The sequence below is a fragment of the Cardiocondyla obscurior genome, linkage group LG29 (genome assembly GCF_019399895.1).
Source record: "Cardiocondyla obscurior isolate alpha-2009 linkage group LG29, Cobs3.1, whole genome shotgun sequence".
In the NCBI taxonomy this organism is placed as follows: Eukaryota; Metazoa; Arthropoda; class Insecta; order Hymenoptera; family Formicidae; genus Cardiocondyla; species Cardiocondyla obscurior.
In genome coordinates this window covers 615,847-639,250 of record NC_091892.1, presented here as the reverse complement: position 1 = coordinate 639,250, position 23,404 = coordinate 615,847, and the positions used below count along the sequence as shown (strand labels likewise).

General features: G+C 37.8%; 2 protein-coding genes across 2 annotated transcripts; one reads left to right on the top strand and one right to left on the bottom strand.

The window, feature by feature from the left end:
* Positions 1-71: 71 nt before the first annotated feature.
* Cad74a (cadherin 74A) lies at positions 72-11,793 on the bottom strand. Its single transcript, XM_070673549.1, has 13 exons — positions 11,524-11,793; positions 7,266-7,569; positions 6,880-7,151; positions 6,564-6,728; positions 5,566-6,246; positions 4,947-5,471; positions 4,507-4,859; positions 4,167-4,381; positions 3,540-4,099; positions 3,116-3,424; positions 2,726-3,020; positions 960-2,604; positions 72-890 (listed from the first exon to the last, which is right to left on the bottom strand). Exons 2-13 carry the CDS (start codon positions 7,561-7,563, stop codon positions 680-682), a joined length of 5,529 nt encoding a protein of 1,842 aa, XP_070529650.1. The 5' UTR covers positions 7,564-7,569; positions 11,524-11,793; the 3' UTR covers positions 72-679.
* A 66-nt stretch (positions 11,794-11,859) lies between these two features.
* On the top strand, positions 11,860-21,394 carry Tap (basic helix-loop-helix neural transcription factor TAP). The gene is made up of 2 exons (XM_070673550.1): positions 11,860-18,774; positions 19,058-21,394. Exons 1-2 carry the CDS (start codon positions 18,589-18,591, stop codon positions 19,592-19,594), a joined length of 723 nt encoding a protein of 240 aa, XP_070529651.1. The 5' UTR covers positions 11,860-18,588; the 3' UTR covers positions 19,595-21,394.
* Positions 21,395-23,404: the final 2,010 nt, after the last annotated feature.

Genomic DNA, 23,404 nt, shown 5'->3' with positions numbered 1-23,404 from the left:
TTGCGGCACGAAATTTGCTTTTCTCGGCCACTTGCGGCATAGTCCGGTTATATAATTAAAAAACGTATATATTGTCAGCTACGAAATGTACAACTTTATTTTGTTTTACATTATATTACAACACAGAATGCATTTAAAGCTTCCTAACAATATAACAAGCTTAATATAAATAAAAGATACAACTTTAAATTTGTTTCTAGAGTTTATAATTATGTGCTTTTCTTATGCTACGCTTGTACAATTATATGCAATTAAACTTATCTTAAATACTTAAAAATACTTAAAAATAACGTATAAATTTTACAAATTGTATGTCTTATTACATACACGCATCTTAAATCATATCTATTTAAGACTTAATACTTTTTACATTGCAAGTATAGCACCATCAAGAGAAACGTTTTCTTTCGATCTTTTCTGTAATTTTAAATTGATAAATTATATATTAATAATTTTGTAGCTTTCAATGTACAAAGTAATTACATTACTTTAATCGTTTGCAAAACTGGCTGGGGATTGTACACGAAATATTGCACTAGAGAAAATTTTAATTGAAAAACGACTCATGCATATAAAATTTGTTTCTACATTTATTTAATATTTAAATAATTTATTATCAAGCTTGCCTAAAAAAATGCATATAATTTGTGGAAATAATTTCTAATATTTCGTGGAATCTCTAAGTTCTCGAACCCAATGTGCTCGGGTGATAAAGCGTCGTGTCGGCACCCCATTCATACGGGCCCTCGTGTGGACCCATCGTGACCATCGTGCCGGGGCCTAAAGTTGTATGAGATCCAGAACTGACCATAGCTGGTCCTGAAGACACGTAACTGAGAGGCGGTCGTGGTTGATCGCGTAAACGCGCGTGTTTTACTTGCCGTTTATATCTGAAAAAAATATAATATTAGAAGTACACAATATTAAATATTAAATTAATAACAATAGAAAATTCATACCTGGCATGCATGCAACATAAAGTACAACTGGAAATTATAGTAGCGATTCCAACGAGAACCGCGATAGCTAAGACCCATATTTGCGTAACGGAGGCGTCAGCGCGAGCTACCACAGCTGCGCAATGCTGCACCTTTTCCACGTGATAAGTCTTATACACTTTCTTCAATTCTTTATTTCTCGGATCAGTCAGTAACGATCGCATCTCGTCTAGGTCGTAGGATTCCTTTCCGACCATTTGAAAGCACGAGCTGGTCGAAGAAAAATCTAAAGAGTTGTCTTCCTTCGAGTAGAATTGCGTGTCGTAGACGTTAACACTGATCGGAAGTGAAAGAGCTTGTTGAACTGCTTTCTCGAAATCCTCCAACGTTCTTCTTACTTCTACCGGCGGCTTCGAGAATACGAATTTCAGCATGTCGCGATCGCGCAGGAGGAAGATCCTTACGGTAATATTAGTCTCGCCTCCCGGAGTCACAGAGTTATTCGCCGATACAATCATTTCCATAAATCCGTCTGCGAATCCTGCCATAGAACCGGTCGTTCTGAGCTCGCCAGTGCGCGCATTTAAAGACAATTGCGGCGGTATTTTTTCTTGCGACATGGAAGGATCAACTAGAGACGTGAAAGATACCTTGCTCATATTATAATTAATTGGCAACGCGCTGGAATCTGCGTCATCGGCTTCCAGAGTAATTAAACTTGTGTCGATCGGTACGTTCAGGCGAACACCTAGAGTCACATTGTCCTTCTTAAAGCGCGGCTTATTGTCGTCGACGTCTAAAATTTTTATGACCACTTGCCTCTCTGATGGATCCTGCCTGTTGTACGGTTTCGGTATTATGTCTAACTTTTTAGAAGAGTACTTGAAACATTTCACGGTCAATAAATGAGATTCAGCAGTTTCTCGATCGAGACGGCCGTTCGATTTAATAATCGCAGAATTATTTTCCATACGTTCTACCACGAATAACCCCGCTTCGTTTCCGTACACAATTTCATAGCCGATCATCCCGTTCTCGCCGATATCCTCGTCGACCGCTTCGATTATGCCAACTTTTGAACCTATCGGTTCCTCCTCCAAGACATTCAGCTGAATAGGTAGACTATCCAGATTACGTTTAAAGTGCGGTTTGTGATCGTCGATGTCATTCACGATTACTTGAAGCACTCTAGTCGCCTGCTGAGGTGGATCTCCGAGGTCTTGCGCTACTAAAATTAGCGTATAACTGTCTTTAGTCTCTCGGTCGAGTAGCTTGCGCGTGCTGATTAAACCGGTATCGCTGTTAATCCTGAAGGCGCTCGTGTCCTTGCCAAAATTACCGTCTTCGAGAAAACGGAAGGTGATTCTGCCATTTGGCAAATTTGGATCATCGGGATCGGACGCTACGACTTGAAATACAGGACTGCCGATAGTAGAATTCTCCGCAACGTAGGCCACTTCTTCTAACGTAGGTCTAATAAACAGAGGTACGCCATCGTTGCTCACTACGTCGCCGATGTATAAAACGAGACTCACATCTGAGTACAAAGCTAGTTCCCCGCCGTCTTGCGCTCGCACTCGCATGTTATACGGTTCCGTCCTGCCTTTACCCGTTAATGCTCGTGCAGAATAAATCTCGCCCGTCGTGTGATTTATTTTAAATAATCCTGAAAAACGCGTCAATTATATAATAAATGGTCTAAAAAGTTACAAATATATTTTTCGAAGCAACTTTTATATATATTAAAAAATTATTGTTTTAATTAACTGCAATATTTGGGAACCTACCATTAGCTTCACCTTCGTCGATAATTTCGAAATGAATCTTTCCACCCTGCCCTTCATCCGGGTCGGTCGCAGTAATATTCACAACGCTGATTCCCACCGGTGCATTCTCCGGAATTACCGCAGTGTAAGATTCCTGTTCGAAACTAGGAGCATTATCGTTGACATCAAGGACATCGACTGTTACTAACGCTCGACTGCTTCGTTGCTCGGCTCCACCTTGAGGCATATCTGACGCCACGACATAAAAACGTAACACTGATTGCCTTTCCCTGTCCAAAGTCGTATTGGCGGCAATCTATAAATTATTTAGATTAATTTTGATAATTAGTTGTAAATATTTTTAGGTTTTTTTCATTTAGTAATTTAATTTAAATTGTTAAAAAATTTTACCTGGATATTACCCATTATAGGCTCGACTTCAAAAATATTAGCGTTCTCGCCTGTTAAGGAGTATCTCACTTCTCCATATCCTCTTTGAACTTCTTGTTCGGTTTTTGAACTATCCATATCCACTGCCTGTACGTTCAACACTATTTTCGAGGGTTTAGCTGACTCTAATACAGAAATCTTGTAATCCTTTTGTTTAAAAACGGGACTGTTATCGTTAATGTCATGAATCTCGACAATTACATTTGCCTCCGACATCTTTCGCGTTATATCATAGTCTCTAGCGAGTGCTCGTACTTTAAAACGAATAAACTGAAAAAAAAAAAAAATTATATGTAGGTACGTTAAAAATTAAAAACATATACATATATATTTCCAATCTTAAGATTTACGATCTTTACATAAATCGCGTAAAAATTAATAATACCTTTTGATTAAGCTCTTCATAATCTAGTCTTTTACTCAATACCACATTACCGCTTTGAACACCGACGTTAACGTAACCCTCATCGTCGTCTTCTCTCACCAGTTCAAATCGCTGAACTGAGTATCCCGTCGTTGGTTCTTTCGCCGACAACATCAATAACGTCGTGCCCAAGGGCTGTTCCTCCGGAACGGTGATTTTTATTGTCGGATTGTTCGGTGACCAACCAGGATTTGTAAAAGTCGGATTGTCGTCGCTGTAAGCTTGTATATAAACAATCACTTCTACCTTCGCTATTTGTTTATCTCTATCGACGACAGCATTTAAGTCTTTCGCCTGCACCGTCAATATTATAACAGCGGCCACTTGATAATCCAATACTCGGTTAACAGTTATCACCCCGGTCGTAGAATTAATTCGAAACGCCGTTTTATAATCATAAGACGTAGTGCTTTTTAAAGCAACGCCGGTCTTGTCGACAGCCTTTACCGGCTCCGCTAGAGAGTATTCCAGATACGCGTCTGCATCGGGATCACTTGCCGCAGCTCGCAATACAATTTCACCTGTTCATAAAGAATATTATTAATTTGCAATAGATAAATATTTATTAGATATTTATTGGTAACGTACCGATAGCTGCACGTTCCGATACGTGAACGATGTACGTTGATTCATTAAAACTTGGCGGTTTGTTATTCACATCTATAATGTTCACCGTAACAGTAGTTGTCGCAGTTTCTTTCACAGGTGTACCCGAATCAACCGCGTACACAATCACTTCATATTTTTCACCGCCAGTCTCCAAATCCAAACGAGCGTCGGGTGAAACAGTAATAATGCCAGAACTGTAATTAATTGCTCAAATTAATTTTATTGGCTAATTTTTATTAGTAGCAAAGTAAAATAATTAAAATAAAAATAAGTAAAAAAAAAAGTAGTAAAAAAAAAAATATAAATTTTTATATGGTACCTGGAATCGATAACAAAATTATCCTTAGAACCAGACGCGATATAATACTGCAGCAAGTTATCTCTTCCGTCAGGATCGTTAGCGACTACTCGTATAACTTCCGTTCCGGGAGACGCGTTTTCCAAGAGCCTTGCTCGATAAGTATTAGGACCTGGCAGGTTCGATTTGTAATTTCCTCGGAAAATAGGTTTTTGGTTCCCGGGAACACCAACGCGAACAAAAAGCTTTGCCTCAGAATATAATGCTGGGGTGCCAGTATCGGTCGCGCGAATTATTAATTCGTAAATGCCCCTTTCAGTATCTCCAGAACGAACCGGCTTCAACATAGTCACCTCACCTGAGTCCGGATTAATCTTAAAAAAAAAAAAATATATTTAAGCAAAATTAAAAATAGCTTATAAAAGAGTTATAAAAATTATAAAAATGTTTTAACGACAAACCTTGAAAATATCATTCGTCATGCTATTATGCCGATTAATTGAATACACAACTTTCCCATTACCCTGTGTCGGTCCGTCGATGTCAGTAGCCCTGACGAACATTTGCGGATCAAAGCTAGTAGCATCTTCGCGAACGGTCCTTGAATACTCCGCCTGCTCAAATATCGGTTCGTTATCGTTAACGTCGTCAAGTTCAATGAGAATATTAACAGCAGACACTCGACCGCCGCCGTCCGTCGCCTCCATCGTCAAAGAGTAAGATTTCTGCGTCTCGTAATCCAGTTTATTCGCCACGAATATCCCACCCATTTGCGAATCGGTTTTGAACTTGTCAGCGCCGAAACCACGCAGAGTGTACGTTAACTTGCCGAAAGAACCGCTGTCATAATCTTTTGCATAAACATCGCCAAAACGAGTGCCAGGTTCCGCGTCTTCCGAGATCGACAATTTGTAAACCGACTTCGAGAACTCTGGGCTATGATCGTTGGCATCTAAAAGCTGAATGTGTACTCTGCACGTGGCTACCTGTTATACAAAAAAATAATTTTTTAATTAAATACAATTTTTTAAGCTATTAAAAAATTTTTTTTTATAATTTTAAATATTGTAAAGAACTAACAACTTCGCTATCCACAGTCGCGATGACGTCGAACTCGATTTCTCTTTTCGCGGGATTGTCAACGTCGTAATCGAGAACATTAATGTCTTTAGCCTTGATCACTACTGGTACGCGACCTTGCGCTTCTTCGGGGCTGACAATGAATGCTTTGCTTATTCCTGGGTATCGCGGTACGTCTCGCAACGCCAGGAAATACTTGGCGTTGTCGCCCACGTCCCCATCGCTCACAATCATATTTAAACCCGGTAGAGGAGTGTCCTTTCCAATGTCCTCAGAAATCTTGACGCTGAAGTAGTCCTCGTTAAAAACAGGCACGAGATCGTCCACGTCTGTAACAACAATCGTGACGATCGACGTCGCGGTGTCAGCTGGTATTTCATTGTTAATCAGTTCGGTCGCTCTAACTTGAAAGGTGTAAATGCCTCCGTTCTGTAAAATTTTGGGATCCTCGCGATCGAGAGACGCATTAGTCGTAATTAGCTTGCCAACTGTAACATCGCCGTCGCGAGACATTTCGAGATCGAAGTGGGCCGCGTCGTCATCCTCCAAAGTCAGTAACAAATTTCTCGATTGACCGGTGTCACCGTCACGTGCTCGTACTATCAAAACGGTGTGACCGGATGCTGTGTTCTCCGGAAGCGCCGCGCTATAAGGCGCGTTCAGGAAAACAGGTGGCTGATCCTGTGTGAAAAATTCGTGAAAAAATTTATTTCATTGTTCATAAAGCTTTTTTGATAAAAATTATTCGCGTCTTTAGTTCTATAAATTTTACAGCATCTGCATTTCGTCTCTTATTACTTTAACGTGAATGACCCTTACTCGTTACTTTGCGTGACTAAAATAAATCTCCACGTGATAGCGTTTGCGCTGATAGAAAGAGATTGAATAACAGGTTGATGATTCCCTACTAATTTTAGCGTCAACGACGTTATTATCCAATGTAGTACTACCGCAGGCTTTGTATATAGTTATTTCGGTGTTGATCGGGACCTACTTACTTGAACGTCGAGGACATCGACGGCGACGGTCGCTCTGGCCTGCAATCTTTTCGAAGGATCGCTGGTACCGTCGACAGCCAGTAAATTAATTAAATACGAATTTCTCCTCTCATAATCTAACGGTTTTGCCAACGTGATTTGCACGTCGTATTTCCCTTCAGCGAGCTAAAACGAGTTATCCCAATATCTTGATAAACTCAATTTTAAATCAATTGACAAATTATAGTATATATTTTAAATTAATATTTTTGCTCAATGTAGACAATTAATGATTTAGTTTATTTTTTTTTTTTTTTCACAATCGTAAATTAATTACCTTCTCCGTGGAGACGTCAAAAACTTGACAAACGTCGTCGTCTCGCGACGTCGAAACGCATTGCACGTGAACGTCGGCATTCACCCCACCATCGCGATCCGTGATTGTAATCGTGCCCGAAGGAAGTAATAAGCCTCCTACTTGCGCACTTTCTGGCACTCTAGCTGCGTACGGTCGGCCGTGATAAACCGGTGGATTATCATTCTCATCGAGCACCGCTATTTCGCGTCGAAGAGACACCGTATTAGGTTCCGATCCGGCAATACCTTCATCTAAAACGAGCAAATTTTTATTTAATACATAGCAATGAAAAAAATCTTACGTTATCTACGAATATTTTTTAATCTTTAATTTTGTTTATTTAAGGAACAAAAAAAATTGTTTACCTGTTATACTAATAATAACTTCGATTAGGTCTTGAGTTTCTCTGTCTAAGGCTTTCCTTAGAATTACCACTCCGGTTTCTCTGTTTACGGTGAAGTATTCGCCACTGATAGAATAATGTAATTTAGATTCCTCAGGATCTTCTCCCCTGAGGGTGTAAACGGGTGCGCCCGGTAACGTTCCCTCTGACACAGCCAATCTGGCCATATCTCCACCCTGAATAAAGTGCGGCGCCCTGTTTATCACTTGACCCCATGATAAAGACCATGTGGATACCAACAGTAAAAAAATCGCCCACATCGTCACCTGCAATTTATAATTTTCAAAAAATCAACCATAACGACAAAGCATAACGACATAAATTAATTAAATATAAATTAAGTAATCGAGTTTAATTAAAAATAATATAATATAAAATGCAATATAGTTTATTATTTAAGTGTAAAATTATAATTATAAATCAGAGAGGGTCTGCTGTTGATAAAAAATTATTATTAAAACTTATAGGGTTGTCGCGTCCAAGTTCGACGCGATCATTATTCGAAAAGTTACAATCGATGCATGCAAAGGAGCGTGCGGAAACAGGAATCGCGTGAGTAGGGTACAAAATCCAAATAACCTCCACTTAAATGCGACTATCTACCGTCAACTTCTACGTTCTTTTTAATCGTTCTACGGTGTAGAGAAGTCTGGCGTGCAGGCGAATCACGACCGGTACTATCGACAACCTCCGCGATCGCAGCCGTCGAAATGCGTTTTCCGAGTGAAACGCCGTTAGAAATCAGATTCCATTTCAGGAATTCGCAGAAGTCGATCGTATGCGTGAAAAACGACGTGACCAAATTGAATCGCGGAATCATATCGAACGGTAGAAATGCGTGACGCTTTGCCCTTACAGTTCGCACGAAGAAATCTGTCATGCGCGTTCGAAGAAAGCGATTTTTATAGCACGTAATTTTATAGGGAAAAGAAAAAAAAAAACAATTTGCCTTGTAATTCATCTTCTAAGAAAATTTATGCCGCAGAAAAAATTTATATTATAGCCAGAAACCATTTGCATCTCACGAGAAAGGGGTTTTACCTTCGGAAAATGTGCCACGCGAACATTGTCGTATATTTAATAACGATTTTATTATCTTAGTTTCAAAGCGGCAAATATTTTTTATAATTAAGATAGATGTTTTCTGCGAGCTCGGATGTATCTTGTCACGAAAAGCTGCTCGCGGTCTTAATTATCATTCCCATGCAGTCGCTCGTGTAACAATATCGGCCGTGTCTTATCGCGTGGGCAAATATGATACGTTACAATATTACTAGGAAAGAATGATGCCGGCAAAAGCAGCGGTGACATACAGCGTGGGGTAATGGCCCTGCATTTCCTCGACGCCTTGGTGCGTGCAAAGCGATCTCAACTTCCGCGTTCTGGCCGGCCGCGAAGCCGCCATCGAGAATCGTATCCTCGAAAGATGTAATTATCAATCGGTCGGGGGGTGGAGGGGAGGGAAAGAAAATTTACGGTTGCCGGTACGCACTTGATGCGCGAGTCCCTTCTTTTCGTCTATCCTAAGAACAGCTCTCAAATGCAAATCCTTATTTATATGCTGCGTCAGTTAAGAGGAAGCGCGTGTTACGCGCGATGCAAGATGCAATCTCCTGCAGCGAGAATACGACACGCGAACGAACGCACGAGCGAGTTCATAATAAGACGTGAGGCAATCTGTAAAAAGCATAGGAAAAGGTTTCCGGTAAACGCGAAAATAATATACGCGGGCGTATTTGTGAAATTTTTCAAGCTGCTGGCTCTAATTCGAACTCCCTAAATTTCGTATAATAGTTACGTTTGGGTAATTAGATTTTTTTACATCTTTAAAAAAATTTAAATATATTATATACTACTTTGAACTTTATTTGGTAACGTTGCGTTACATCATACTTTGGTAAAAACACTCTGTGTATTGAATTTTTTTTTTTTGCTCGCATTGTTTCATTGTATCTACGTAATGAGATACACCGCAATTTTCTCCAGTCTTGTCTTTCTCCAGTTTTTAAAGCGAATAGAATTGAAAATCAAGTAATGGTACTCGGCTGTGAATGCGCAATGAAAGTAGAGGTCTGCAATTACCATATGCTGAAAGCGAGATTTCACTCCGTGAAACAATTACTCTTAATTGTTGAACGTGAGTCAATGCAAGATTCGTGAACAATGAAAGCAAATTTATCCACTCGGCGTAGTCACTAGATTTAAAAACCTTTTTACATTCTCTCCGGAGGAAGCTGAATATACCCCTACAATAAATATATATGAGGGAAGCGAGAGAGAGAAAAAAAAAAAAGAATGTATTTGATAATACTAATTTCCAAGTTGAAACAAGACTCTTTATGCAACTGATTCATAATTGAAACGTCCGATTATGATTTCGCAATTCTTATTTAACGCAAACATCGAATGGTGCACACGCTAACGAGATCGCATTATCTCGAAACGAACTCGGTTTCACCGACTTCGTGTATACCGCGGAAAACTGCAAGGTGCGAAAACCGTGACGACGATAACCGCGCGCGTATCGAAACTTTGCCGTCTTTATACCGAGCGAATTACGGACACGTAGAGATCCTTAAACAGAAGCCACCGTTACTGCAAGCTAAGTATAAAATGATATCGAGGGATTGAACGATGACCGTGGTCACAGCTGTGCAACGAGACAGGAACCAAGTGCAGCTCTCGTGTAAACGAACTGTTTGGAAATTAATTGCGAAAGATCGCGCCGCGAACTCATTACCGTCCTACATTTAATTGTCGCGATTTCGCGGATATTGCGTGCATTTTTTTTTTTTTTTTGGCGAGCTAGTTTGTTATGATCGTCTTTACCAAGATATTTGAGCATCGGGGGTAAAGGGGAACCGGGGGGAGGGACACAAGTGGGACAAGTAGCAGGAACGAGCGAAAAAGGAAGTCAGAAGTAAGGAAAGAGCGAGAGAGAAAGAAAAAAACCGTTACACCTCTCTTCCTCCGATCTCCGTTACGTTACGCGGTTGGAATCCTGACACTGCGTGACCAAGTGATGCCAGGATGAATGACGAAGAAAAGGAATATTCTGGTGCGCGCTTATCTTTCCGCAAATCTTCACTTTCATCAACGTGCTTCGTAAAAATCTTTGCGGACTTTTCAATTTTTTTAAACTTTCATAAATAATTCTAGAAACGAAGCTCGTGAATCATTAATTTCTTTTAATTCGATCGCATTCTTTTTTCTTATTTTATTTTATTTTTATTTTTTTTTTTTTTTGCATTACTAAAAATTCCGACCATCTCCGAAATCGCTTGTCTCCTTAATTCACGAAAGTCACGTAGCACCCGCGTAAGGAAATCGTCATTGAAAAATTCACGTCTCCGGCTTTTCCTGTTCTTCGAACTTGACACTGGTTCCTTGAAACCAGGACTTCGCCAGACCACAAAATTGACTGTCGAAACTGGTTTCTTCGTCCCGACTAATAAAAAAAAAATAACAAGAATTTGATCCAAGACTTACGCGGTTTCGCCAGGCTAATAAACTCAATTATAGGTAGCAATAATGTTGGAATTTTTGACAATACGCTCGTTAAATTGAAACACATCCGTCAATATTTTTTACTTAAATCTTTCTACAGTATTTAGAATTTTGTTAAGTTTCGCGTAGGTCGTAGATGTTTAAAAGCAGATAACCGATACAGGTTTTAGTGCCGTCGATGTATCACCGTTCTACAAGCACCTAACAAAAGAAGCACGATTATACCGTTGCCCCGAGAAACCGAGGAACGAGACAACATCCTCAATCCGACGACCCCGATCCCTCGATTTGCATGAGCGTTGATTTGCAATCGTATTCAGGTCCAGGGCTAATTTAGATTCCTTCCTGTTATATCATTATTTTTATCAGCGTGCAGCAAGTCGAAAGTTGCGAAGCATTATCAATTTTTTTTCAGTAATAAAAACAAAAAAATTTTTTTCGACTAATTGAGACGAGAAATAAATTAGCACAGACTTAATTTAGGATATATTGTTTTAGAACAAACAAATCGTCAACGTTAAATTTTTTTTTTTTTTTTCGACATTTGCCAAATTCACAGAAATCGAAACTGATTCCTCGTCATCACAAAGAACTCTTCGTTATTTGATCGATCTCTTTACGTCGAAAGCAAATATTCAGGTCGGCGTTTTCGATAATTAACACATGCCACGAATTCGAGAATTTTAGTCCGCGCATTTCCACGTAGGGCTTACCTTCCAAAATCACTCCAAAGTCGCTCTGCACAACACGGTTTATCACCTCATCATGTCACGACACCGCACGTGCTGTATTCCCGCGCACCATTTGTTTTACGTTCACTTACATACGACTGCGAAGCTGCGTCGAATCTGCATGACGCACCCGCGTAGAAATAAGTAAAAGGGCGAACGGGCGCGAGAAAGTGTCTCTTCTACCTTCTCTGTATCATTGAACGTCGGCGTCGTTCCGGACCGAAAAGAGAACCGGTGTCTGCCAGCCAATGGACAGGTCTATACTGCATCCTAAGGAGGTATGCGGCCTCCACCACAGGAATGGAAGGCATGGAGAGAGAAAAAGAGAGAAAGAGTGAGAGGAGCCGCGCGCCTCGAAGGAAAGAGAGCCTATAGTCTGTACTCGGTAAAGCTCGGTCGAGAACGGCGACGACCTGAACAGCGAATCTTTTTTCTCTCGTTGCAGGATGACCCTAGAAATCAATTTGATTCGACCTTCGGTAGTAAATCCGACAAATTGGTTGCAAAAAAAAGAAAAGTTTGATTAGTTCGCGAGACCGCAAATTAAAATATAAATCTATAATTATTATTTCTATATTAATATTTAAACTTTTCTATAATACGGATATGACAATAATTTCTTGTGCAATTTATGATAAATTGCAATAATTTATTTGATTACCATAAGATTTGACAGCAATGAAATACGACGGAAGATTGGGACTCTAATGAGAAGCGAATCGATGATGAGAATGAAATTGCGTCATCAGTTTTCCTGACATTTCGTTTGCTAGGAGCAATCTTAAAGTTGTTGTGACCTTTCAATAGAGTTCTTTATTAATCTTCAGGCATCATTAGGGAAGCAACTTTTTTTTTTTTTATCGTATATTCACGTTCAAATAAAATTATTTCTATCTTTAGGTACGACGAGAAAAACAATAATTATAAAGAGAAAATTTCTTTAGAGAAAGTGATTTTTGTTTAATGAAGTATCCATATCTATAATAATTAAATTATTTCTTTAAGGATCTATAATCTTAATTTCTGAGAGCAGCTTTAATTTTAATATTCAATTAATAAAATGCTGCTCATAGAAGCGGTTCTTAAAAACAATATAATATTACAGTATTATCAAATATACGTAATTAACGTGTAAAAATATTATTTATTAACAATTATTAAAAATAAAAAAAAATTCTTCAAAATACATTTTTCAACAAGTACTTAAAATTTTTATTAAATTTAAGCAGGTCGTAAAAAGGAACGGAACCATAGATTAGTGTCGGAAATTAAATCGCATTTCAAAGATAGCATCTAGATGCAATGTAACTCGAGCTTAGGCTTATCTTCAAGTTATTCGTTCTCGTCCATCTCGTCAGGGAGATAGTTCAAAAGGTCTTTCTCGTGAACGTTTAACGTGTACAGGCTGTAAAGGAGCAACGTTAACATACCGAAGGTTCGACGTGATCCATCCCTCTCCGTTTTCTTTACTCGTTCTTCCACTCTTTCCATCTCGTTCTCTCTCTCTTTCTCTTTCTTTCTTCCTCCTTCGCTCTTTCATTCGGTGGGGATAAAAGGACGCGGAAAAGAGGTATCCGTGAATCGTAGCGCGATCGGAGAATAAGAACGACGAGAGAAAGGTAGAAAATCCGCCAGGCAGAGGAGGACTTCGCTACGGCGGACACAAAGTAGAGAAGGGGATTTGTACAGTTAGCGAAGGCTGTGTCCAGAGCGACTCCACCTTCGACGATAGAGTACTATGCCAGCGTCTAAAGTCGACCAGAGATTGTTTTTCTCTGTATAGAACCGGGACAACGTGTTGATCAAGACCTATCCAAGCTATCTGGGGATCGGGCGGACCGGATTCTGGGCTTCGAACCGTAGTGCACGCGCCTCGGCTTCAACAGCACGCTGTTGAAACCACCGCGCGATAGTAAACGGACAATTGTTCCTCGATGTACGCGGGAAATCATTTTAAATACAACTGAACGAACGGTTGACTGACATAAAATGCAATTAATTTAGAATTAACAATTAATTTTATGATAAAATATTGTAAAATATATTTTAACCACGTTAGATATCGTTGTAGCCGTCCGGTTCCCAAATTAGCTTATTAATATCAAGCCACGTTACATGTTAGTCATACCTTGAGCAATTATAGGGTTCTCATTTCGTAACTTGCAATTAAATATAATTAGAGACGTCTGGCATATCCAGCAAAGAATGAGAGGGAAGAGTCCTAGAAATAAATTAATTATATACGTTCATATATTTTTAATTTCCGAATGTGTTGGCGGATCTCGTGTGCGAAGACCGCAGAAATCTGGAGGGCACGTAACGCGTTGCGTTCGTACGATAATAAATTATACATGTTAGTGAGACTAGGAAGAAAAAGAATACATCGTGGGAGAGATCGCGTCCGGCAGCATCATCTCCCGACTTCTTTCCTTCTTCACTCTTTCTCTCTTTTCTTTTATTCTTTCCTCTCTTCTTTTTGCAACTGGTCTCCGTAGACATTTGCGTCCTGTTACGACTTGTGGGAAAACTCTTGTGAACTACATGAAGCACAGGGTGTTGTCAGTTAGATAACCCACTTCTCACGTGCGCTCGCGCCTCTCACACGCAAGAGACCTTTCGAATTGGCATGGCGATGTAATAATCGCGATCGGTGAACCGATCGCCCTGAGAATCTCGATTTCGTTGGATTATCTCTGTCGTAATATTTTCGAGGATAAGTGAGTTATCGTGCCTTTGCTTTTACTCGCACAAATTCGATAAAAAGAATTAAATCGTGCGACATAAGAATTATTTTTTAATCACAATTGTTATGATACAACACGTTGTGGCATAATTTCGTTTAAAAAAAAAAAAAAAGTCTTGTAAATTAGGAGTTTTTTTTAAATATTTATATTAAAATATAATTACTGCCACTTTTGAGGGAAAACTCAGACTAATGATATAGCTGATTATAAATGTGTTATTACGGTATTATTATTTGCACTCAATAATGCTACCACAACTCTAATTATAGTTTCTCTAAGTCAAATAGAATCGATACGACCAATGACTGATCAATTTCATAAAGAACATGAATTTCCTTTCCGGAACTACTTTCGAATTGCATTCATGTAGCTGCACATAACAGCTTTCTGTTTATTTATGAGTTTCATGATGTGCCGTAATAAGTCCATTCAATTTTCCTCACATTATTATAATATGATACTCGCTAATTGTTTGATACAGTGGGATAAGTGATCCGATACATCATAATTAACTAAATTATTACCGTATAATTTTTAATAATAATTAATTAAAATATACCGTAATAATATATCGCTATAACGTAAAATATAAAAAATTACAAAGATTTCTCTCTTGCCTGGTTCGAAAATATATTTCACGGATACCTGCGAAACCAGTTGGCACGATTTCGTTGATTGCACTTCGTCGATAAATTATCCAATCAGAGCGAATCGCTTTTATCGCCGTCGAACCCTTTTTCGGAGCTCGACAGTTTCGGGCAAAGCGATCGACGTACCGCACGCCCCTTTTTTTTATTTGATTTTCAATTTTGCACGCCTCTGGGACAAATCTTTCGTGTAATTTCCAATATTTTCGCCGGCCGATCGAACATGTGTCGACAACGGCATCGATTTCACGGCAGCCTTTTATCGACGCTACGAATTTTCAAAGTGTAAAAAGGGTTGGGGCGCATCGAAGGGTGCGAAAATAGCGTTGCTAAAGAAAAAAAAAAAAATACGTGTAAGAAAAGGCCATAAATATAAAGCACAAATATGATCATCTTTTTGCGTATCCCGTGAAACTTGACGCAGCCTCACCGAGAGAAAGTGGTTTCATTCCGATCCGTTGTAGTTAAATCTTTGCGACAAGCATAAAAATTATATAAGTCGTTTTTGCCAATTATTTTGTCGTAACAATCTCAAACGTTTATATTTTACACACTTCAGCCTGATAATTAATTACCACCGAGAAAATTGATTCTTTTATATGTAAATAATAGGACGTTGAACCGTTGCAATGTGATCGAAAGAATAGCGTGTGATACGTCGAAGGTGGATCTGTGCATAAGTCGGTCGAGTGTGCCTATATCAGGTGTAACGTTCATGAACACACGATGCATCCGGAAAATTACTTAGAAGCGTTATAATTATGCAAATTGATCGAACGGTGCCGTAATATCTCCGTATTAAACGCTCCATCTTCCGTTTATGGCACAAGAGAAATTTAGCGCAAGAGTTCGCGACGCGCGACGAAAGTAATCACGTAACTTACGTGTGGCTCGTTATCAGATTGCAGCCGAATAGCCGAAAAGCGATTTCGCGATGAGTCAAGCAGTTTTCCGACGTAACAAAATTTTAGATAAACTTTTTGTAATTGTATTTAGCCGTGCAATAAATAGTAGGATAATGAATGATAAAATAATATTTTTTAACGTAGAACAGAAACAGTTAACAACTCGATAGATTAACATCGTGGATTATTAATATTCTGCAACTAATTAATTATAAAAAACAATGAAAATTTGCGATGGCCGGTGATAATAACAATAGTAGTTAATTTTAATAAGGACATTTTTTTTTAATTTATTAACAAACGTGGCTGCAAAATTTCCAAAGCATTTTATTGTCAAATGCTAAAATTTGACTATTAAAATTTTGTACTGCAATCATAAATCACGGATCAGAATCTACTCAACCTAATTTTGACAAAGATACTTGTTATTCGTGTAACGTATCTTCCTATGTCTCAAGTTTTTTTTTTTTTTTTTGGCGTCACTTTCTATGTTTGAGAATTGTACGAATAAATGAAAGTATTTACAAGTGACCTACTAGTGACATGTGTTACAATCTGGTCGTTTCGCACGCGATTTAACGGAAATATCAAAGTTAAAATGAAAAATTCATGTAATCACCATAGAAAAGCAAATTTGTTTATTTCGGTAGGAGAAATTATTGACAGTACACTCAAAATATACGTGTATATCCTTCGATAACACGAAGCCTCGTGCAAACAGACGACACGTGTTCTGGATATTTTTTATTCCCGAAGTGTATAGGCGCCGGTCTTATATTATTCATCGCATACGGTCAAGAATCAAATCCGAGAATTCACTGATATCACGCCTGCATGTGGTAGGAAAACGGCCATTCCGAAACACGTGTTAAAAAATTAACGATACCCTGATTGATAAAAACTAATACTTTGTACAAGTCTCATTGATCAGCGCCCTTGATTTTATCGATCTCTATGCATACTAATATTCTGCGGTATTAGGTATATAAGATATCTTAAGATAAGATTTCTGATAGTGTCTTTTAATAAGCATGCATAGTTTTCTTGACGTTATAGCACAGTATAACATTTAATTAATTTATATCATTGCACAATATCAGTTGTCTTCATATGTGAGTTGGTTTCTCGTTTTATTTTTCTAATTGGCTTAATTGATAGTTCTAACAAAACAAAAGTAAGATAAACTCTTTTTTTATTTTTTAAATAAATATAGGATAATTCGGTTAAATTTGAGGATAAAAAAAATAATTGATATTTTATTTTTAAAATAATGGAGTTATCGCAGTTATAGAGAGAGCTATTTTTGCAATATGTCGTAATTTTACGCGTTAAAGTTTTTCCTTGAGTATCCCGCTAACGCGGTACTGGTTTCTATAGTGATATATCTGACATTATCTGCTGATTAGCACATATGACATATGGTCATCGTTGATTTTATTAGATTACCCGCAACTTATTTTTAATCGTATGTTGTGGGTAGGCATGAGATAACTATAAAACCACGATCTTTTACGAAAAGCTCTATTGTAAGTAATATAAATATATGTATATTTTTCGTGTCGTAATTTAAACGTACTTAAATAATACAATATTTAATTAAAAATATTAGTTAAAAAAATTTCGTAATTTATATAATACCATTATGTTAATTAGTTATACGTAAAAGATTGTTTTCTTAAAATAAATTTTTGTTCACTCATTTCTAAGATAAAAAACGCCTGCTCGTGGATAACCCGTTGTACCTTATAGACCAGCGGTATTCGAAACGTCGTAAAAAAATAAAATATTAAGAATAATATTCATACAGTCATTTCTTTGTAGCATTAACGATTCAACTCTTTTCATTCTTAGTAAAACAATTTTTTTTTTCTTATTTAATTTTTAACTTAAAATAAAATATATGTATATGTATTTAACATACAGAGATCCAAGATTCAAGATTTTTCTTCGATAACAATTTTCATTATGTAAATTTTAACTTTGATCTTCGTACTCTTAAAAATTTGTATATTTCAATTTTGCAAAATTGGTGCGCCGAAAACGCAGGTAAAAATTGATTGTCAATTCGGGGACCGTTTATATACCGTAATCTGAAAGTGGTGTAATCGTCCTAAAAACCTCTAATCTTCTAACAAGGCGGCTACATCGCCGTGGCACGCGTCTAATGCATACAGAGGAGGAGCGGGGAGAACGCTAGACGTACCCCTCTATGGTGATTATGGGGTGAACTCTCTCGGTGCCCCATAGAGCCTCACGGTGGCCCTAAGTTCGTGGAGGGGACGAAATACCCCCGGGACGGTATATATGTTCTAAGAGCCCCTTGCCACATGCACAGTACCAAATTGTACCCCGCCTAGTCCGCTCGTCGGTGAATTCTTATTTTCTCGTTTCGACCGTCGCTTCGTCGTTGCGCGAATTTACATTTATGTTCGCCTTTATTTTCCGGGAGTGTAATTTTTATTTCGTGCTGTGTGCCGTTTTAGAAAATTTACTTTGCCAATAATTTATAAAATTGAAGAAAAAGAATTGAAGATTATTGGCGATCAGCAGCTTTGGATTTTGACATGGTACGTAAAAATATGTTTTGTAAATTTTTTTTAATTAAGCTTCTAAACAGAAAAAGAAAAGATTGGTTTTATCAAGATTTTCGAAGATGTAAATTCAATTTAAATAATTTTCATACACGCAATAAATACAAAAAGCATTAGTATAAAGTTACTTTGTCGCTTTGCGTTATAGCAAGATACGACGATGTCGTCGGAGTACTCATTCTGTAGTGAGGGAGGCTTTGATGAACTTTCGAGTTCTTCCGATTCTGGCTTTGACGTTAGCTTTGAGTCGCCAAAACACGAAATACCAGCCGATACATTGTTCCCTCCAGCTAAAGAAGAGAAACGTAAAAAAACGCGGAACACTCGTTGCAAAAGTCCCACGCAGGTACACAAATTAATCAATGTCTTTCAATATTTAATTCATTTTTATAGAAAATTGCATTATTGCAAAAATTAATTTAAAGTATTAAAAATTTATTTAAAAACACATAGAAAAATCAAGATACCTTTTAGGTACTCTTAAGCTATTTGTCTACCAATTATGTCTCTTATTTATCCAACCAAGTTTTGATTTGTTTGCCCTTTGCTTGCTTGAAGCTTATACTCTCAGAATAATTCTCTTGGAAATCAGGAGGGATACCTTCTTTCAATGTCCATTCTGCAAATAGGTGCTGAGATTAAAGAGGAACCGGCGAATAAAGGCGAACGACCGCGAGCGTCACAGAATGCATACTCTGAACGATGCCCTGGAACGTCTAAGAATGGCCCTTCCGACGTTCCCTGAGGACACGAAGCTCACGAAAATTGAAACGCTTCGTTTCGCACACAATTACATCTGGGCGCTGTCGCAAACCTTGGGCAACGCCGAAAACGGTGAAATCACGGTAAACGTCGGCAACGTTACCGTCAGCATCACTGAGAACGGCAACATGATTACTTCGTCAACCGGAAGCTGCGCCGTCGCGGCTCAAAAGAGACTCGGACCGCAACATACCGCGGGATTTCCTTATCCACCCCAGGAACGATTCGTTGCGCCGGAATGGCAGGAATACGATTGCTACAGCGATCAGAGTATAAGCCCGCCGATGCAATATCAGCCTTGCTATGACCAGAGAATGTACCAAGTCCATCGTCCTCAGCATCAGTTGGCTCCGCCGCCTCATCATCACATGGCTCATCACAATAACATGTATCAGTGTCTTTAAGCGTCGATGGAGTGCAGATTAATTCTAATGGCTCGAGCCGAGCCGATTTCTTCAGCGTTGATTATTTTTATCCACAGACTCAGCCCAGTCTCTTCGTCTAATCTGTTACAAGTAATTAAAGAGACGCAGGAATTTTTTTTGGATAATATAATCACAAAATTAATTTAAAAAAAAAAGAAAAAAAAAAGGTAATTACAGCTGAAGAATGTTTTTTTTCCCAAAGAGCTGACGTGATTGTAAAAAGAGAAAAAAACAGTGCTATGATTATCGTTAACTACTTTATAAGAGAGTATTTTATTCGAAATGAGTCGCTTCTATTTAGGATGTAGAATCTTTTATTCAATCAAATCGCTTTTACTTACCTTTCCAGATATCATACGGATACTATACATATCTGCGTTCCTTTTGTTCTAGTCAACAATATTTTTAGTTTTCGATCTCGAGTGCTCGATCTCATTTTTGTTCAGTTATTTTAAAATAGATATATATATATATTAATTTTTAATTTAATTTAAATTATATGTATAATACCCACCAGTGCTCTTATTATAATACGCAACTGCTGAATCAGGGAATATATTGTATATAATTTAAGCATAATTAATAAAAACATATTTTATATAAACTTCTTTGTAAAATATTTTTGTATTAAAAATGTATTGTACTAATTATAACATATTTACATAAGTTTTAAAGTAAAATATAAAGAATTTTACTTTTGGAGCTTCATAATTACGAGGAAAAATAGAATTTATAAAAAAATATGTTTTATATTATATTCGTGTCAAATTTTTTTTTTAATAATTTATTGAAGATTGAAAAATTAGAGGCTTTAATTTTTAGATTCATTCTCCTAACGAAATGCTCTGATCCACTTTACAGGAATGAAATGGTAGCTTAAGAATGGGCGAGCACGTGCCAGAGCACGCGTTGTGCGCCCAAGCTACCACAGAGCAGATGTATCACAAATTGTGTCTGAGGTTATATTCACCCATATAATCCGTGAGATTACATGAAAAACGTGACTGTGATTTGAATCAGTGTAAGTGTCAAATAACCAATTTACACAATTAGCTGGTCATCTAAAATCCAAAATTAATTCTTTTATTCTCTTATAATATTGCAGTTAAAATGACATTATCACGTATTCTATTCTATACAAATATTTATATAACAAAAAATTAAAATACTTTTCACAAAATTTTTTTGTAAACGCGCAAACAAACTTTTTTATTTGCTCATTATTATGCATAAGCATTTTGATGAGAAAAGCAATTTACATAACGAGAACAAGTGGCTATCCCCTTATAGTGCAACAGCCAAGTGTTAGTAGAATAAATAGGCAAGTTCGATCGTTCGATCAAACACAGTACGACCAAAAGAAGATCTGTCAAAACAGCTCTTCAGAGCGTCCAAAATGGAAAGATAATATTTTCCTGGTTAATCGTTGAAAAAATTTTACTTTGTCTCCAAGATCTACCCGTTTGCTATAATAATATTGATTTATAATTAATCCATTACGATTTTTATTGAATTAAAAATTATCACTCATTTTTTTACTCTTTATTAATTTATTACTATGATATATTTAGGTTTCTATAATTATTTATTTTAATTTATGTAGAGTTTGATACAGACGTACTGATCAATCAAGACCACTGCTCAAACAATAATTTCCTATACAAGATCTATTTGCAAACAGCGTGCAAGCTGCAACGAATCCGTTAGCACGCTCGATCGTTTCCCCAAATCTTGCCAATAATAGTAATGCCTCAATGGTGCCATTATATAGACGATATATCAATGTGTGCATAGCGCATACGACAGACGGCCAGCATCCACAAAGGTGTTGGATTTTGGGGGATTCAACCAGTTTTTGCCGAGAGCTTACATTTTATCCATGTATCTAGTAACTTAAAAAAAAAAAAGATAATAATCTATAAACGCAACGAGGGTCTCTTCCTCCATCGTATGCTTTCTTATCATTATCGATATATTTTTTTAAATACGCTGAAACTTTATCTACAAACCTTGTTTTTAATTATTCTACACATTAATATTTTCTTAACAAATTTATATACACTTTTTTAAGATTTCCCGTTACAGCGCTAAATATTTCGGACGTTAAGTATTGAGTTATCTGTTGAATTATTTACTTAATTAAAAATAACCACGTCTTTTTTGCATAACGAGGAATTAAAAGAACATAATTCTAATTATTTATTTTATACTGCGAAGTGAGATATATTTCTTTCAATTTACACATTCTGTGAGCGCGGATACAAGCGGAAGTTATGGATCACGTTTGTAATGCTTTATTTATTTCTTAAACGTATTTTTTTATTTTTTTTTTTTTTTGCAAACGTAGTGATTTCATTTCGATCGATCTTTCGTTGGGTCGTTTTCGTCGAGTGCACATATCGATCGCCACGGCCCTCATTGTACCGGCGCGCTGGTCTGTACGGTGACATACTGGTGGTTGACAGAGACGATGGTTCCCCTATGGAAACACAGAAAGCCGTACGGTAACGCGAGGGTACGGAGCTACGACCATGGGGAGGGTGGGTCGGTTCTTTCCTAATTCAGGAAAACTCGTTAAATTACCTTGACCGATCGTTGAGCACTTAATCGAAGATTAATGGCCGGAGTAGCGTTTGAAGACCGGAGTTCTAGAAACGCAATTCGTCTCTGCGTCACAGATTTAATTCGTCTCGCGAGTCTGTAGGCCGTTCCCAATCAAAACTGTACAGATTAACAAATTTTGGAAATCAGCTTCCATGACAATAAGTTTGACATCTCTAATTTAGCAGAAGTGATTTCGAGTATCACTTATATCAATACGGTTATTTAATAAAATAATTTTTTTTTTTTTTTTAATGAAACCAGGTTTAATTTTTATTTTAACGCCTCCATTGCGGTGTCTCTGGTTTCGATATACTTATTTGTTGAAATACAAACGCGTTTACTCATACGACGGAGGAAAATACAGTAAGCATCGTATTTCCGCATCTGTTTAGACGCGTCGTGTGCAGGGTGGCCGGTTTTCCATTGCAAGTCGGCATTTGCAGGCCTTTGTAGTAAAACCGCGAACAATACCGGTTACGTTACCACGTTGTGCGACCGGCTCTGACACACCACGCTTTCTCTATTCGCGGTGATTCGCTCGTGCTAAAATATGGAAAGCCTTATTTGAGCTACGGCTGATCGGTCGTCCCCATGATCGAGAATCTCGATATTAATTAGAATGGACCGCGGATTAACGAAAGCACCCTCGTCTCGCATAATGCATTGCTGAATAAATAAAATTCTGAGGAAAGAAGCATATTACGAATTGTAGCGCGTTTATGCATCGACATTGTAGTTCATTTATTGAAACAGCATTTACGATTCCAAAATAAAAATATTTTATTTTATTACATAAAACGAGAGAGAAAAAAAAAATTCAAGCAAGGCTTAAAATATTATTTTGCGCATTTTATAATAAATACTTGAAGAATAATTTCGAGACCGTTGTTCAGCAGCCGTTATTCTACCGTTCTAATTATCGGTGTCGTGAAAAATTGACGGTTTTGCAAAGCGTCAAGCCGATGACAGAGAATCGTCATGAAAAAGAGAGAAAGAGAAAAAGGGGGCATTGCCACGTACAAACATACGCACATATTCACGCGCGTACCCGTGCTGTACGTACCCCACAGTTTGACTTCAACGCTAGACTCGCAGGGGGACAGATGTCTACGGGGGGCAGGTGTACCCCAGTGGTGCGCGTGCCAACCAACCCCCCGTCGAGCCACCCATTCAAGACTATAATTT

Coding starts and splice junctions, on each gene's coding strand:
- Cad74a (XM_070673549.1), bottom strand. CDS start 7,563: ATGTGGGCGATTTTTTTACTGTTGGTATCCACATGGTCTTTATCATGG. Junction 4,382..4,506: donor AATTTTGTTATCGATTCCAG/GTACCATATAAA, acceptor AATTAATTACAG/TTCTGGCATTATTACTGTTT. Junction 3,425..3,539: donor ATGAAGAGCTTAATCAAAAG/GTATTATTAATT, acceptor TTTTTTTTTCAG/TTTATTCGTTTTAAAGTACG.
- Tap (XM_070673550.1), top strand. CDS start 18,589: ATGTCGTCGGAGTACTCATTCTGTAGTGAGGGAGGCTTTGATGAACTT. Junction 18,775..19,057: donor GTTGCAAAAGTCCCACGCAG/GTACACAAATTA, acceptor TTCTGCAAATAG/GTGCTGAGATTAAAGAGGAA.